This window comes from Agelaius tricolor, unplaced genomic scaffold (assembly GCF_023055355.1).
Source record: "Agelaius tricolor isolate 1412-34295 unplaced genomic scaffold, bAgeTri1.0.p SCAF_84, whole genome shotgun sequence".
NCBI classification, from domain to species: domain Eukaryota; kingdom Metazoa; phylum Chordata; class Aves; order Passeriformes; family Icteridae; genus Agelaius; species Agelaius tricolor.
The window spans coordinates 334,863-349,746 of NW_027269344.1; the positions used below are offsets into that span (position 1 = coordinate 334,863).

Consider the following 14,884-nt stretch of genomic DNA (forward strand, 5'->3'; position numbering starts at 1 on the left):
GCACAGCCCATGGCCCAAAGGATGCAAGAGGAACTCGGAAAATGCAGCAAACAAGGACACCCCATAGCCCAGCCTGAACACTGAGGAGAACAAGGACAGGACCAAAGCAAAGGAAACGTGACCTTTAGTCACTGATAGTTCTGACTAAAAGCAGCAAGCCTTGTTCCATCTGGGATCTTTGTTCTAGTTCTAAAAACAAGCAAGGTCCTCCACTCTAAATACACAGAAGGCAGGAACTGGGGAGGAGGTGGGATTAGGAAGGAGGAGGAGGAGGAGGGAGAGAGGAAAAGGAAGAGCAGGAAGAGGAGGAGCAGGAGCAGGAACAGGAGGAACAGGAGGTTCCAGTGCCCCCTGTGGCCGCAGCCACGGGACCATCGCCCCCACCTCGTCCTGCAGCTCAGCGGGGAGGGGGAGCTCGTCCCAAATCTGTCGGGGGGTCCCTGAGAGGGTTTTTTATTGGGGTGTGTTTGGAGCTCACAGATTGTGGACTTGACCCCAAATATCATCTGGTGTCTCTGGCAGGTTTTGTTTTCTCTGTGTGTGTAGGTTTGGATCTTGCAGGAGCCCAAAGCTGAGCCCCTTGGGGGGATCTTTGGGGGCCCACGTGGCCATTGCCCAGTATGGGCAGGGGAGGACATTGGTCCTGGGGACCCCCGGGAGAGCAGAGGAGGGGAACCCCTGGGACCCCCAGAGTGGGGAGAGCAGAGAGGGGCAATCCCAGAGCTGGGGGACCCCGGCAGACTGGAAAGGGGGGGAGCCTGGAGAGGAGAGACCCCTGGGATCTCAGAGTAGAGCATCAGGGGAGAAGGGCCCCCATGGACCCCCAAAAGGCCCTGGATCATCCCTGAGCAGGACGCCAGAGAATGGAGAAGCCCTGGAACCATTGGACCCCCATGATCCTAAGGAAAGGAAACCTCTGGAACCCCAAGAGTGGAGAGATCAGCAATAGGGAACTGCTGGGAGAGTTTTTTGGGGCTGAATCTTGACATTGTGGGGATTTTCATGGACACAAGACTCCTGCTGACTTCTAGAGATGGACCTGGCCATGAGGAGCCTCTACTCCAAGGCGCTCCCACCTTGGTTTCCCCCAAACCAGGGTCTGTCATTCCCAAGCTGTGGCCAGATGGAGGAGGAGCAAAAGGCCCAGACATTCTGCACGAGGAGGGGCTGCAAACCCAGCCCAGGGAGGTGTGAGGAGGAAAGAGCCCCCCCTGAGCCAGGAAGGCGGCCTGAGATCCAGGCAGAGCTCAGAGCTGGTGGAGAAGGCTCATGGCAGGGAGAAGCCCCACAAATGCTTGGAATGTGGGAAGGGTTTCAGCTACAGCTCCACCCTGATGGAACACCTGAACATCCACCCTGGGGAGAGGCCCTGGGAGTGTGGGGAATGTGGGAAGAGCTTCAGTGGGACCTCCGACCTGAGCAAGCACCACAAGATCCACACTGGGGAATGGCCCTGTATGAGTGCTTGGAATGTCAGAAGAGCTTCAAATGGGATTCAGAGATCGTCACTCACCAGCACTTGCACACCAGGGAGAGGCCCTGTGAGTGTCCCGAGTGTGGGAAGAGCTTCGTGTGCTGCTCCAGCTCCATCCCCCATGGGAGGATCTGTGCTGGATGATCCCCAGTGACCCCCGTTGGGCAGAGCCCTGGTGACCCCTGTTCTGGGTGATCCCCATTGGGTAGGGGGAAGGTGCTGGAGAGATTTCTTTCCCTTCTCCTTGTGCTGCTGTGATTTGGTTGGTAATAAATTCCCTCCCTGTGTCCAGGCTGGGTCTGTTGTGCCCGTGCTGGATTTGCTGAGGGATCTCTCCCGGTCCTTGTACTGACCCACGTCATTGTCGAAGTGCATGAACATTTGCTGGTTGTAGATGAACCTTACCTGTCCCCTGTTCCTGTACCAATAAACCCAGTTTGCTGCAGAGCATACACAGACCCATCCTGCCGACTTTGTCAGCTTTATAAAGCAGCCGTGAGCTCCGGGCTCCTGAGTGCCGGACGCTCCAAGGGCCTCGGCAGCGCCAGGACGCTCCAGACTGGGACAGCCAGGCAGGGCAGGAGGAATCACTTCCCCTTTCCCTTCCCTGCTGCTCCATCTCCCAGCCCAGCATTGCTGCAGGACAGCCTCACTGCCAACGCCATCCTGCCAGGGATGGACTGGGGGGATCTCCTTCCCCATCTCTCTGGCATGGAGGCAAATCCCATCTTCTCCTTGTCCACCCTCCTTCTTCTCCTCATTCTGTCCTACATCCATCTATGTTCCTTTCCCATCTCCTTCCTCTCCTCCTGCCTTTTCCTTTTCCCTTCTCCCTGTCTCTTCCTCTCCTTGTCCTTCCTCCCTCACGCACTGAGCTGCGCACAGAGACCAGGGAGAACAAATCCCTGCCACAGAACCTCGTGGAAGAGGCAATTTGGAACGGCTCCACGGAGCAGGAATCCAATGGGGAGGAAAAGCCCCAGAGATCCCACATGAGGAGGGGCTGCCAACCCAGCCTGGGGAGCTGTGAGGAGGTAAAAGCTTCCCTGTGCCGGGAAGGGTGTGGGGAATGTGAGAAGAGCTTCAGGCAGAGCTCAGCCTATTCCTGGTGCCTCCAAAAATGGCGGTGCCAGATGCAGAGATCCATGGGGATGCAGAGATCCCCCTGCAGATCCATGGGGATGCAGAGATCCCCCTGCAGCCCCCGGAGCAGCCACGCTGGAGCACGGGGATGCCTGAGAGGAGGCTGTGCCCCCGTGGCCAGAGGGGCCCCGCTGGAGCAGCCTGTCCTGGCAGGACTGACCCCGGGGCACAGTGACCCACGCTGCAGCACTTGGAGGGGGGCTGTGCCCCGTGGGATGGACTCAGCTTGGAGAAGTTCCTGGAGAAGTCTCCGGTGGGAGAGAGCCAAGGGTGCAGCAGGGGAACGACTCCCGTCCCTGAGCAGAGGGAGAAGCCCCGGGGCATGAAGTGAGCACGGCCCCATTCCCTGTCTCCGGCACCGCCGGGGTAGGAGGTGCAGCTGGAAGGAGGGAGGCGTGGGGGAAGGCTGGATTTAAGGCTCTTCACTTACTTCTCATTATCCTGCTCTGAGTTTTTGGAGTTTTCTGTCAGAAATCTCTCCCCTCGCCCACTCATCCACAGGGTTGGGGCAGTTTTCCCTTTTTGGGGGAAATCAAAGCGATTCCTTGATGCTCCTAATTAGAGGTAGCAGTAGTGAGGCTCCGGGGCTTCTCGCTGACCGGAGCCACAGAAGCCGCAGTGCTTCGGGAAAGCCGTGGAGGGAGGTGCGTAGAAGTTTGTTTGTGTTTCCAGCTCAATCCCCTCGGGCCCGGGCCCGTTCCAGGGCTGTTCCTCATCTCCGGCTCTGCCCTCACGCAGCCCGGGGGGCCCTGAGAGCGCGGGGCGAGGCTGTGCCGTGTGCAGAGCCCGCCCCCGGCTGCGATTGGGCGACGGTGCCGTCAGTCGCGGACGGCTGACCAATCCACTGAAATGTTCCTCATTTCAGGGATTGCTCAGCAGGAAGGTCAGGAGCTGGAGCTGTCTGGTTGGTTATTCCCAGGGCAGCTTGTAATCTAATGATGCCACTGAAATGAGAAATAGGCTCTGTGGCTCCTGACATGAATTGGTTTGGGTTCCCAGGGGCTGGTCCATGGTGTTGTAGGATTTGTTCTGCTGGCCTTTCATCTTTTCTCCATTTTTGGCTGCTCTGTCCAGCCAGGACTGCATCAATTGATGCTTTTCTCTAATTTAATCATCAAATACTTGGATTCCCGACTGATTTCCCTGAACTTGTGGTAGCAAGAACATTTCAGTGCTCTAATACACCCTATATAACACAGACAGTGACCGCACATGTTGGAGTGGGCAGAGGGATGATTCCCCCCCATTTATTTATAGTGAAGTTTTCCCAACATTCTTCATTTGCTGTTTCCCTTTGCAGCTTCGCCCGTTTCTGTTGCAGGGTCAGATATCCTCACCCCGGGCTCTGCCTTGAGCTGTGCAAATTCCATCAGTGCAAGCAGGCAGAGCTTGGGCTGAGGGGCAGAGGGAATGAGCCCAATTCCTGCCCCAGGCAAGAGACCCAGGTACATTGTCCAGGCTTTGCCCAGCAGTGTTCATTTGCATTTCTAAAGCTCCTCTGCAGGCTGCCTGGAATGAAGCTTCTCTTCCAGAGCATGACTCATATGCGCCCCACCCCAAAAGCCAGGGTTTGGGGTATTTTTAATTTTTGGGGGTTTTTTTGAAGAGTGTTCTATTAACGGTTTGTGAGTTAAAGGGTCACCTTTAAAGCTCTTCTAAACGCAGCCTGGAGGTAAACACCAGAAAATGTGGACCAAAATTTTGCCATCTCCACCAGCCAGGCAAACACACACTGAAAAAGAATCCAAAGCAATAAAGATATTTTCTACTTCTTCTGCCGAGAATAAAAACTGATTCTCACCCCCAAACCTAACTGACAATATGAAAGTAGGATTATTTAGAAAAAACATTCTCATGGTGTAATCTTATTCTAGGCAGCCCAGAGTGTGGGTGTGAGTGAGCCCCAGAGTGGAATTGTGCCGTGGTGCTCCCCAGCAGCTGTGGCAGTGCAGGCCCAGCCAGCGCTGAAGCTGCAGCAGTGGCAGCAAGGCTTGGCCGCAGTGGCTGGAGGTGCCAGAGGAGGGTGGCCAGGATTTCCGAGGGTTTGAGCAGAGGATCTGTGGGCAGGCCCAGGGGCTTGGCCCGCTGTGGAGCCCTGGCTGCTGCTGCGTTGCCTTCAGGGCAGGCTCAGGGGCGGCTGCCATGGTCCTGCTGCAGGCGGGAAGTGCAAATCTCCGGGGCTTCAGAGCCCCTGAGGCCAGGCTGAGGGGTCCCCCCGTGTTCAGCTGTGCTGGCGGCTGTTTCTGGCCTCAGGGACACTTGGCATGGGCCCCTTGGCCACCAGTGGTGCTGCTGTGCACTCCTTAGGCAGGAGCCGATGTCCTGGCTGGGTGTTGGCAACAGCAAAGTCCCAGGGCAGGCTCTGTGCCAGCCCAGCTTCCTGGGGGAGAATATACCTTGATCTCTGATCCAGTGCTTGCTGAAGCAGTCAGAATTGCTTTTGCCGCCCTGTTAGGTGCCATGGTGTCAGCAGAAGATATTGAAGCCTTCCTGCTCAGGGCATTTCAGTGCCAGGCTCTTACAAGCACCCACAGCTCCTTGGGTTGAGCTGAGCATGGGGCGGTGACCTGCGCTTTGTCTGATTCCCCTTCCTTCCCTCCCCTGGAACAGGCTGTTGCTTTTAGACACCACTTGTCCTGGTTGCTTCAGAGTACTTTGGAGAGGCTTCATATCTGATCTTCCCTATTTCCCTGGGGCTGCCCACACTTCAGGGTTCACTTCAGCATAGGCCTGGCCAGACATTTGACACAGAGGTACAACAGAACTGGCCTCTGTATCACCTTTTATAATATTAATTTGCGTTCCAAATTTAGCAATCAAATCCCTTCCCAGTAAATCATGATAGCAATTAGGAGCAAATAAAACTTCATGCATTTCAAATCCATCTCCCAGATCTACTAATAGTGGTTGAATAAAACCATACAGCTTTCCCACTTATGCCATGAATAATCAAAGACATTTTTGGCATTTCTCCCTCCCTTAGGTCTAAGATTCAGAGTGGATTGAGAGGCCCCTGTGTCCATCTGAAAATGCCTCCTCTCAATGCAGACCCACCTGAATGTTCTCAAGGGCTCCAGTGTGGAGGGTCCCTGGTGTGATGGGAGCTGTGACAGCCCTGCCAATCCATGTCCATCAAGGGGTGGACTTGCTGGTCCTGAGGGTGCTGCTGTCTGTGCTTGCAGTGTCCTTGTGCCCTGCAGCTGGAGCCCTGATTCCTTGCCAGGGGCTGTTTGGGTGGGCTGTGCCCTGCCGAGGAGGGCAATGCCTCTGCCGGGTGCTTGTGGCCGAGCCCGTGCCCTGGGTGCTGGGGCCCCCTTGGGCCCTGGGGTTGATCCCTCAGGGGCTGTAGGAACTCTGCCCTGGCCTTTGCCTTCAGCTTGGCCTTTTGCTGCTCCCTTCTTGCATTCACCTGCTGGGCCTTTGTGCCCAAGTGCTGCAGGGCCTTCTTCTGCCCCTCCTGCAGCCCCCCTCAGTGCCTGTGGGTGTTTGTCTTGCTTTACAAGACAGGTGTCTGCTTGGGAAGGCAGAAAAAGCCTCTCTAGGAATGGAGAATGCAAACCCCCTCCCTCTTAAGTTTTACAATAGTGAAATCAAGGGTCTCTCAGGCAAAGCTATGGGAATAGGAATACCAGTTCTTTACTAGTGTGTAAATAAAGCAAAGAAACAACACCAGCTCCGGCAGTGACAACAAACAGAGCCCGGAGCCAGTCCCGGCCTTTCGGCTGTGGCGCTTTCCCCTTGGGTGCAGTTCCGGGCACGGCCGGCAGGGGCGCTGGTGGCTCCCGCGGGGCAGGGCAGCGCATCCCTGCCATGGGAACCTCTCTTAACGGAAATAGAGCAATCCCTTCATCTAACTCTTTCACTTTTTTACCTTCTATAGCCTTTCTCCTGTGTTTTGAGAAGGAATTTGGAGAGGGCTGCCTTTTAACTGAGCTCCTAGTGTTTAGATAAGGCGCTTCCTGTAGAGAGAGAGCTTTCCTGAACAGCTGGAGCTGTGATTACCAAGGGGATGTAACTCGGAGCAGGCCGGGGTCAGGGGAGGATATCCCGCCGAGGCTCGGTGGGAGTGTGGGCAGGGTCTGCTGCCGGAATCGCCGGAGGGGGATCTTCCCGTGGAGACCGAGCCGGAGCGTGGGCAGCCCCCACATGGCTTATGGCGGCTGATCCGGCAGCTCCCGGCAGAGAAAAGGCAGGTGGGAGACCCCGGCAGCAGCAGCGGCGGTGCCCAGCGCAGCTGGCACGGGCAGGGCAGCCGGGGATGGGATGGCTGGGACCCGGCCTCGGTGCGGTCGGCGCGGTGACCTCGGCCCACGCGGCAGGACAGAGCAACCCCCATCTTCCCCAGCATGGCCGGCAGAGCGGCCGCGGGCCGGGCAGTGGGAGCAGGGCACACAAATTCACCGCCAGCGCCGGGGCAGGTGGAGCTGCCCTGGGCAGTGAGCCCGCACCTGGGATGGAAACCGGGGCAGGCGGAGCTGAGGCGGGCAGCGAGCCGGGACCCGGGACAGGCGCCTCGGCCGCGAACGGAGGGGGCAAGAGCTGCAGAGGATCCCACTCTCTTTCTGACTTTTCCTCTTGTTCCCCTCCCTTTCATTTCCTCTTTTTCTTTTCTTGTTTTGTCTAGGGGCTTTCTGATACTTTAAAGATTTTTATTCTCCTAAAATCTCCTGTCTAACTTATGGCATATTCTCTTTCTTCTAGATTAAACGGGTTTTTTTACAAATAAATCCAGAACCTAACAAATCTAAACTTCTGCTTGGATGCTTTGAAATGGTCGACGAGCTAACTCATGACCTCCTAATGTTGTTTTTCTCATCACCTTTTTATTTATCCTTTGGCAAATTAAGCATCTTTCAGTAACTTGCTTTGCTACTCCAAAAATCCCAGTGCACCCATAGTTCCTTAGAAAATGATCACACAAAGCTTGAGTACCCCAGTGGGTTTTCTGATGCATGTCTTCTAATATTTTCCTAGTAAGCACATTTTACTAAGTAATTGTCTTCCATCAAGAAGTTTCCATTTCCCTGATTTATCTTGTTCACTTCCTGTCTTGTTTAATTCTTTTTTCTCGGCTTCCCTAAACTTTGGAATTTCCAGTTTTTCCTCGTTTGGAGTTAATATTAACATAACTCACTCAGCTCCACTTTCTGCTGCATCCTTGGCTTCGTCATCTGCCAAATTATTTCCTCTTATTTCTGGGGTCTTTCCCTTTTGGGGTTCCTTAATATGTACTATAGCTATGTCTATTAGGTAATTTTAATGCCTCTAAAACCTCTGAAATAAGTTCCTCATGTACTAAACCTTTTCCTCTTGAATTAAGTAATCTTTTTCCTTTCCAAATTTTTAAAGGTATGTACTACGCTAAAGGCATACCTTCAATCAGTAGATATGGTTCCTTTATTTTGTGTTAAATATTCTAGTGCTCTTTTTAAAGTATATAATTCACGAGTTTGAGCTTACTAGTTTAAGGTTAATTTCCCTTTTTCCATGGTTTGCATGTTGTTCCCATCAACTACTACATACCCTGTACTTTCTCCTTTTGCAAGGAGTTGTATCTCTGTTAGCTAACATAACTGCCAAAGGCCTATTTTGGGGTATCTCTGCTAGTATGCTTGTATTCCCTCTTTTTTTTTCTTTTTTTTTCCCTGTAATCCAACTTACTGGTTTCCTGTCTCATTTTTCAAGATCTCATCTATTCATCTTCTGCCTCTGTTTTTCACTTTCACTAACAACCGAAATACCACTTTTCTTTCAACTACACACTTAAAAATAAAAAACCTTTTTCTCACACTACTTTCAGTGCAATCCACCTCCCTCCAAGGAGATATAGTGAAGTTTAAAATACACAATCTACATTACATATACTTTCATTTGTCTACATTCCCTCGCTTCTATTTCTCATTCACTTCCACACATTCTTTCACACGCTCAGGACACAAAGTGGATCCCTGTTGACAGAGAATCGCGGCTCCCTGTGGCCCCCTCCCCTTGGTGTTGGCCTCTGGGTCTCAGTATCTCCCGGCCTCCTGGGAGGGCCCTGACTCTGCTGCCTCCGGTGCCCGTTCACCTGTGAGGCTGATTTGTGTCACTCACACTCTTCAGCTACGGCCCCCTCACAGGCCCGGGGGGACAATGGCCCGTTTGCAGTCACACACATGCTCTGCCACAGCCCCCACCCACCCAAGGGACAATGGCTTATTTGTGGGTCACACACACCTCTTTCCACAGCCCCCCCTTCCCACCTGCCCGGGAAGCTGAGGCTGATTTTGTGTGTGACTCACTCTCACACACAAACAAGACAACAATAAGGTACCTTTTACTTTCACATCACCTATTACATGTTTAGGTGTTTCTGATCAGTCCCGGTGCTCTTGGATATCCCTCAACCCATCTGTGTTGTCCAACCCCAGATGCTCTTGGGTGTAGGAGTGTCAGGGGGTAGGATGGTCAGGACGGACGGAGACGAGAGATCTCTGCAGCCAGGCCCTGGAACTTGCGGTTTATTGCAAAGGGCCCGGGTGCAGGGCCCTGCTTGGAGCTGCCAGGCACAGCTCGGAGCAGGCCCGAGAGAAGAGAGGGGTAGAGAGGATGAGAGGTTGAGTGAGTAAAACGTAAGAGAGCAAAAGCGTAAGAGAGTAAGGTTCCCATTACAACACAATAAATCTTCTTTTGTGTCGAATGTTCTATTTCTCACTAGCCAATCTAGTACAAGATGCACGTCCTATAGCATTTACATACAGCCTATAAGAATCATTACATTACCACACTGTGTTACATTTTAAACCGTAAAAACTCCTCTTTGGACCCCTTCTGCCAAGCTGGCAGGATCTGCTCTGACCCTCGGATCTGTCTGCAAGCAGTGGGAATTGTTCCATCAAAAGGGGATTACCTTCAGTTGGGCCACACCATTGTTTTCCAGTTGTTCACTAACTGAGGTATCTCAAAGGTTGCTTTGATTTCAATCTTGCTTATAGTTTCTATATTGTCAAAATCTTTTGCCAGACAATCATATTTATAAGGCTTTCCTGTTTCATCTTCCCCAACACTTGGGCATTTTTTTATTTCTCAATCCACCTGTGTTGTCCAATCCCAGATGCTCTTGAGCATATTCTCAATCCGGCAGAATTTTGCTTAACCCTGAATGCTCTTGGAATATTAATCCCTCAACCCAGCAGTTTTTAATTCTGGATGCTCTTGGGCACTCTTATCTCTCAACCCAGCAGGTTTTTAGGAGCCCCTTTTGTCCCATTTCCTAGTGGATTGGGCTAGGAAACTCCTCTGCTCCCTTCCTCCGAGGGGTCTAGCCCCTCTCTGAGACCCAGTCCCAGTTACCCCGGGGGATTCTCTCACTCCTTTTAACATTCACTTTGTCTCTTTACTGGCCACTTACCGCGGAAAGTCAGAAACGCAGCATGGGAGACTCCAGCACTCACTTGGCAGGTCTGGCACAACCAGCCCGCCTCTCATTCACTCACATTCATCCCCCCTGAGAAATACTTACCAATCCCTTTTCCTTCCCATGTTCTTCGTGTACATTACTACTCTTAGGGGGCCAATTGCCGTGGTTGTAGGGAGCCTTTTTCCCTTGTCTTTGTTTTATTGTCTCCTTTTGTCCACCATAACCTGCGTCTGTCGGTCACCCCAGGGCAAACAGAGCGAGGCTGCCGAAGAGGGCAGGGGGCACCTTCCCCACTCTGACTCTCCTAAAGCACCGGCAGTGAGGTGTTGGTAACCATCCTCTGCTACCAAATTGTGAAAAACGCCAATCACTTGTTTTTAAACTTTTTAAAGTTTAATAGTAATAAAATGGTTATAAAAATAGTAATACAATTAGAGTAATAAAAATTTGGACAATTAGGATTTAGGACAATACAAGACAATGGAAACAAAGAGTTACAAACGGCTCGGGTACCTTTTCCTGGGCAAAGTAAGCCCAAAAACGGACACACGTTAATAGAGGATTAACTGTGAAAAACCATAGCCCATTGCATATTTGTACATCTCATACGTGATACATAAATTCCATTCCAGCAAAGGATTCTGTCTGGTCAGTGTCAGCTTCTTCCTCTTCATCCTGATGGCATCTTCAGGGATGAGCATGGCAGGAACAAGTTCATTTCTTCTGATAATTGAGCAATAAAATATTCTTCTCTGAAAGATTTAGGTGTCCTGTGGCTGCTATCTGGTGTGAGTCCTCATTCCTTTTTTAAAAAACTATCCCACATACATAGTTTCTATTTTAACATTATGTTATAACCTAAAACTACATTTAACTCACTACTTAAAAAAATTATTACAGCATAACTTCCTAATATAACATGTATAATACTCATTTTAATGTTTGTGAAAAGCCAATCATAGACATTTTTCACACGGGCTCTGTCAGCAGCAGTGGAAAGAGCAGCCTAAGAGCAGCGGCTCCAATTGCCTTCCTCCAAAAACCTGAGAGAGGGACAGAAAACTGAGAGAGGGCCAGCAACTGCGCCCAGCCCCTACCCCCAGCCTGAATCCTCCGGCATCTCTGCACCCTTCCCCCGTCCCCCCCCTCCCCCGCTCCTGGGAAAACTCCCAAAAAAACAGAGGTCCCAAGCACCCAGCAATCAGCTCTCATCAGCAACTCAACCCTAACCCTAACCTTCTGACAGCTGCTAAGTTTTCTGCAAAATCATTCATTTCTCCAAGGACCCAAACCCAATCCTTAGAAGAAAATCTGGATCCTTCCATGTATAATCCACATTTCCCAGGTGTTCCTTGCTCCTCGTCCCTGTGCTCAGGGTGCCCTGCCCAGCCCGTATCCCAGAGCCGGTCCCTGTCCTGCCGCAGTGTCCAAAGGCGCCCCCCGGCGGGCAGGGCCGGCAGCTCCACGGGGCCGGGCAGCGGCCGGGGCGTCCCGCAGCCTCCTGGGGGCCGGGGGCCACTGCCGGCCCTGCCCGGGGCTGGTGGGGTCAGGCAGCGCCCGGCGCTGAGCCCCGGCTGCCCCACAGCCCCGGCCCGGCCCCGCAGCTCCCCCCAGGCCCCCAGCCCGTGCTCCCGGTCCCGCACCTCTGCGCCCGCTGCTGCCGCTGCCCCCCACAGAGAAACCCCCTGAAACCCTGACCTCCTTGTTTTCCTCTCCTGGAAACCGGGGATACAAATGATCAGCTGGCAAATGTTGAGGATAAGACTCTGCTGAAAAACATCCCAGTCCTCAGTATTTTTCTCTTCCTTCTCTTTTCCATCATCCTTTTCCTTCCCACAAAGATTCCTTCTGCAGCTTTTTGCCTTAAGCATATTGCTGCACACTCCCCCTCACCCAGTCCCTTTGCAGCACACCAACACCATCCATGCCCTGTTCTCCAAATGCGAGGGGAATTTGGGGAGGTGGGAGTGGGGCAGCGCCAAGGCCGGGCCCCCCCGCGCTGTCCTGGCGGGAGCGGCTGCAGTGGGGACCGAGTGCGAGCGGGAGCGGCCGGGAGCCCAGCGCTGCCCCAGCCCGACCTGCCCCAGCTCCATCCCTGCCCCTGCCGTGGGATGCTGTGGGTCTGGGGGCAAGAGGGAGCTGGCAGCGGGTGCTGGGCCTGGGGCAGGAGGAGAAGGGAAGGAGAAGCAGGGTTGAGGAACAAAAGGGTCAAACGATGCCCGTGGGAGGAGAAGGTGGGATTGTGCAGAAGGAGGAATAGCAGGAGGAAGAGGAGTGTGAGGAAGAGTGGGGAAACCGGAGGAGGAACAGGAAGAGGAAGCAGCACAAGGTTCCACCTCTCCCTGTATCTGCAGCCTCTGACCCCAGCCCCAGGAGCGTTGCCCCCCCCACATGCAGCAGGTGACAGGGGATTGGGATCCACAATTTTCCCGGGGGTGAATCTTGGTGTTTCTGAGCTTTCTTGGGCTAATTGTTGGTGCTTTGTTTTTTTGTGGGGGCTGAATCTTTATATTTGGAGGGGGCTTTTGCTGAATGTTGATGTTTGGGAAGTTATTGATCTGTGTCTTGATGTTAGGAGGACTTTTGTGCTGAATTGTGGTGTTTTGGAGGTTCTTAGAGACACAAGATGCCCAATGACCTAATGAGATGAACTTGGGCAAGGAGGAACTCCCAGTCCAAGGCACTCTCATCTTGTTTTTTTCTCCAAACCAGGATTTTTCATTCCTAGGGCGTGTCTGGATGGAGGAGGAGGAAAAGCCCTGGAGATTCCGCACGAGGAGGGGCTGCAAACCCAGCCCAGGGAGCTGCAGGGAGGAAAGAGCCCCCTTGAGCCAGGAAGGCGGCCAGAGATCCAGCCAGAGCTCAGAGCTGGTGGAGAAGCCTCATGGCAGGGAGAAGCCCCACAACTGCTTGGAATGTGGGAAGGGTTTTAGTCGGAGCTTAGATCTGATCCAGCACCAGGTGATCCACACTGGGGAGCAGCCCTATGAGTGTGAGGAATGTGGGAAGCGTCTCAGCTGGAGCTCCAGCCTCAGGCAGCACCAGGTCATCCACTCTGGGGAGAGGCCCTTTGAGTGTGAGGAATGTGGGAAGAGCTTCAGCCACAACTCTGTCCTGATCCAACACCAGAGGATCCACACTGGGGAAAAGCCCTTTGAGTGTGGGGAATGTGGGAAGAGCTTCAGGCAGAGGGGCCAGCTGATGCAACACAAGATGATCCACACTGGAGACCGGCCTTATGAATGTGGGGAATGTGGGATGAGCTTCTGCCAGAAGGGGAGCCTGATTCAACACCACAGGATCCACACTGGGGGAAAGGCCTATGAGTGTGTGGAATGTGGGAAGAGCTTTAGATACAGCTCTGGCCTGAGGAAACATGAGAGGATCCACACTGGGGAAAAACCCTATGAGTGTGGGGAGTGTGGGAAGAGCTTCAGCATCAAGTGCCAGCTGACGGAACACCAGAAGATCCACACTGGGGAAAAGCCCTACAAGTGTGGGGAATGTGGGAGGAGCTTCAGAGGAAGCTCAGCATTGATTCGGCACCAGGTCATCCACACGGGGGAACGGCCCTACACCTGCTTGGAATGTGGGAAGAGCTATGGGTGGCACTTTGACCTGAGAAAACACCAGGGCACCCACTCTGGGGAGAGGCCCTACAAGTGTCCCCAATGTGGGAAGAGGTTTCACAGGAGCTCCGATCTTCTCAAACATCAGCGGAGTCACACCGAGGAGAGGCCCTTCCGCTGCCCCAACTGTGGGAAGGGCTTCAAGCAAAACTCCACCCTCACCCTGCACCGGCGCATCCACACCGGGGAGAGGCCCTACGAGTGTGGGGAGTGTGGGATGAGATTCTCATTGAGCTCAACTTTCACCTGACACCAATGGAGGCGCCATTAAGGGAAGCCCTGTGAGTGCCCCGAGTGTGGGAAGAGCTTTGTGCGCTGCTCCAGCTCCATCCCCCATGAGAGGATCCGCATCGGATGATCCCCAGTGACCCCCATTGGGCAGAGCCCTGATGATCCGTGGTCCTGGTGATCCAAGTTGGAAGGCATCTGGCTGGGGGGCTCCACATCTTCCTGGTTCTCTGAGGGTACCTAGATAAACCCAGAGGCAGGAACCTCCATCAGGACGCAGGCCTACAATGGGAATTCCTTGGGAAGAGCAGATTTGTTGAATTTCAATCCCATAAAATCTTTTGCATTCAATCCTATCTTCTGGTGATATCAAGGAGTACTGAATGGTCCCTGAGGTATATTCTGGGTTGACTATTTGGTGCTTGTATCCCCAGTCTGTTCTGTTTATGCTGAATAATAAGTTTTACACCTTCAAGACCTGTCCTGAGAGTGAAGGGGTAGAGAAGCAGCATGCAGTTTGTTTTCAGAAACTGCACTTGCTCCTCCACATTCCTGCTCTGGGACTGTGTTGTCTGCGGATGGACAGACAGCGGGACAGAGCTCTCCTTTGCTTTTAGTTAGTTTTAGCTAGCTGAACCAAACAAGTTCCTGAACTGTGGTGTTTTTTTCCCTTTTCTTTGGACCTGTTTAAACCTGCTCTGGCCTGAACACCAGAAGAGCACGGGCAGCTCACACCTGTGGCCCACCGGGCCGGGCCTGGGCCGCGGCATTTCCAGCACCAGAAGGACTGATAAGGGACTGAGTGAGCTGAGCTACAGCCCACAGAGGGACTTTGTGAGTTTGTCTCTCTTTTAGAGCAGCAAGAGGTTTTACTGTTTTGTTATCTTTATTGAAAGATAAAAATATCCATTCCAGAATATGCAGTTGATCTTCCCAGTTATCACTTCATTGACACGGTATTCCACACGGTATTTCATGGTCCTTCAAAATAAACACTTGAACACCAACATA

At 52.9% G+C, this 14,884-nt stretch overlaps 2 protein-coding genes and 1 pseudogene across 2 annotated transcripts in view; 2 read left to right on the top strand and 1 right to left on the bottom strand.

The window, feature by feature from the left end:
- LOC139585528 (uncharacterized) overlaps positions 1-1,874 on the bottom strand; it is a 69,575-nt pseudogene extending 67,701 nt beyond the window's left edge.
- LOC139585527 (uncharacterized) overlaps positions 1-2,863 on the top strand; it is a 69,246-nt gene extending 66,383 nt beyond the window's left edge. The window contains exon 13 of the mRNA XM_071418338.1: positions 2,614-2,863. Coding sequence (XP_071274439.1) covers positions 2,614-2,792 — 179 coding nt within the window. The 3' untranslated portion in view covers positions 2,793-2,863. The remainder of the gene's footprint in view (positions 1-2,613) is intronic.
- Positions 2,864-12,095: 9,232 nt separating this feature from the next.
- LOC139585532 (zinc finger protein 345-like) lies at positions 12,096-14,348 on the top strand. Its single transcript, XM_071418343.1, has one exon. It carries the CDS (start codon positions 12,663-12,665, stop codon positions 13,893-13,895), a length of 1,233 nt encoding a protein of 410 aa, XP_071274444.1. The 5' UTR covers positions 12,096-12,662; the 3' UTR covers positions 13,896-14,348.
- Positions 14,349-14,884: the final 536 nt, after the last annotated feature.

Bases quoted from the DNA above. Each gene is read 5' to 3' on its own strand.
- LOC139585532 (XM_071418343.1), top strand. From the start codon at position 12,663: ATGAACTTGGGCAAGGAGGAACTCCCAGTCCAAGGCACTCTCATCTTG.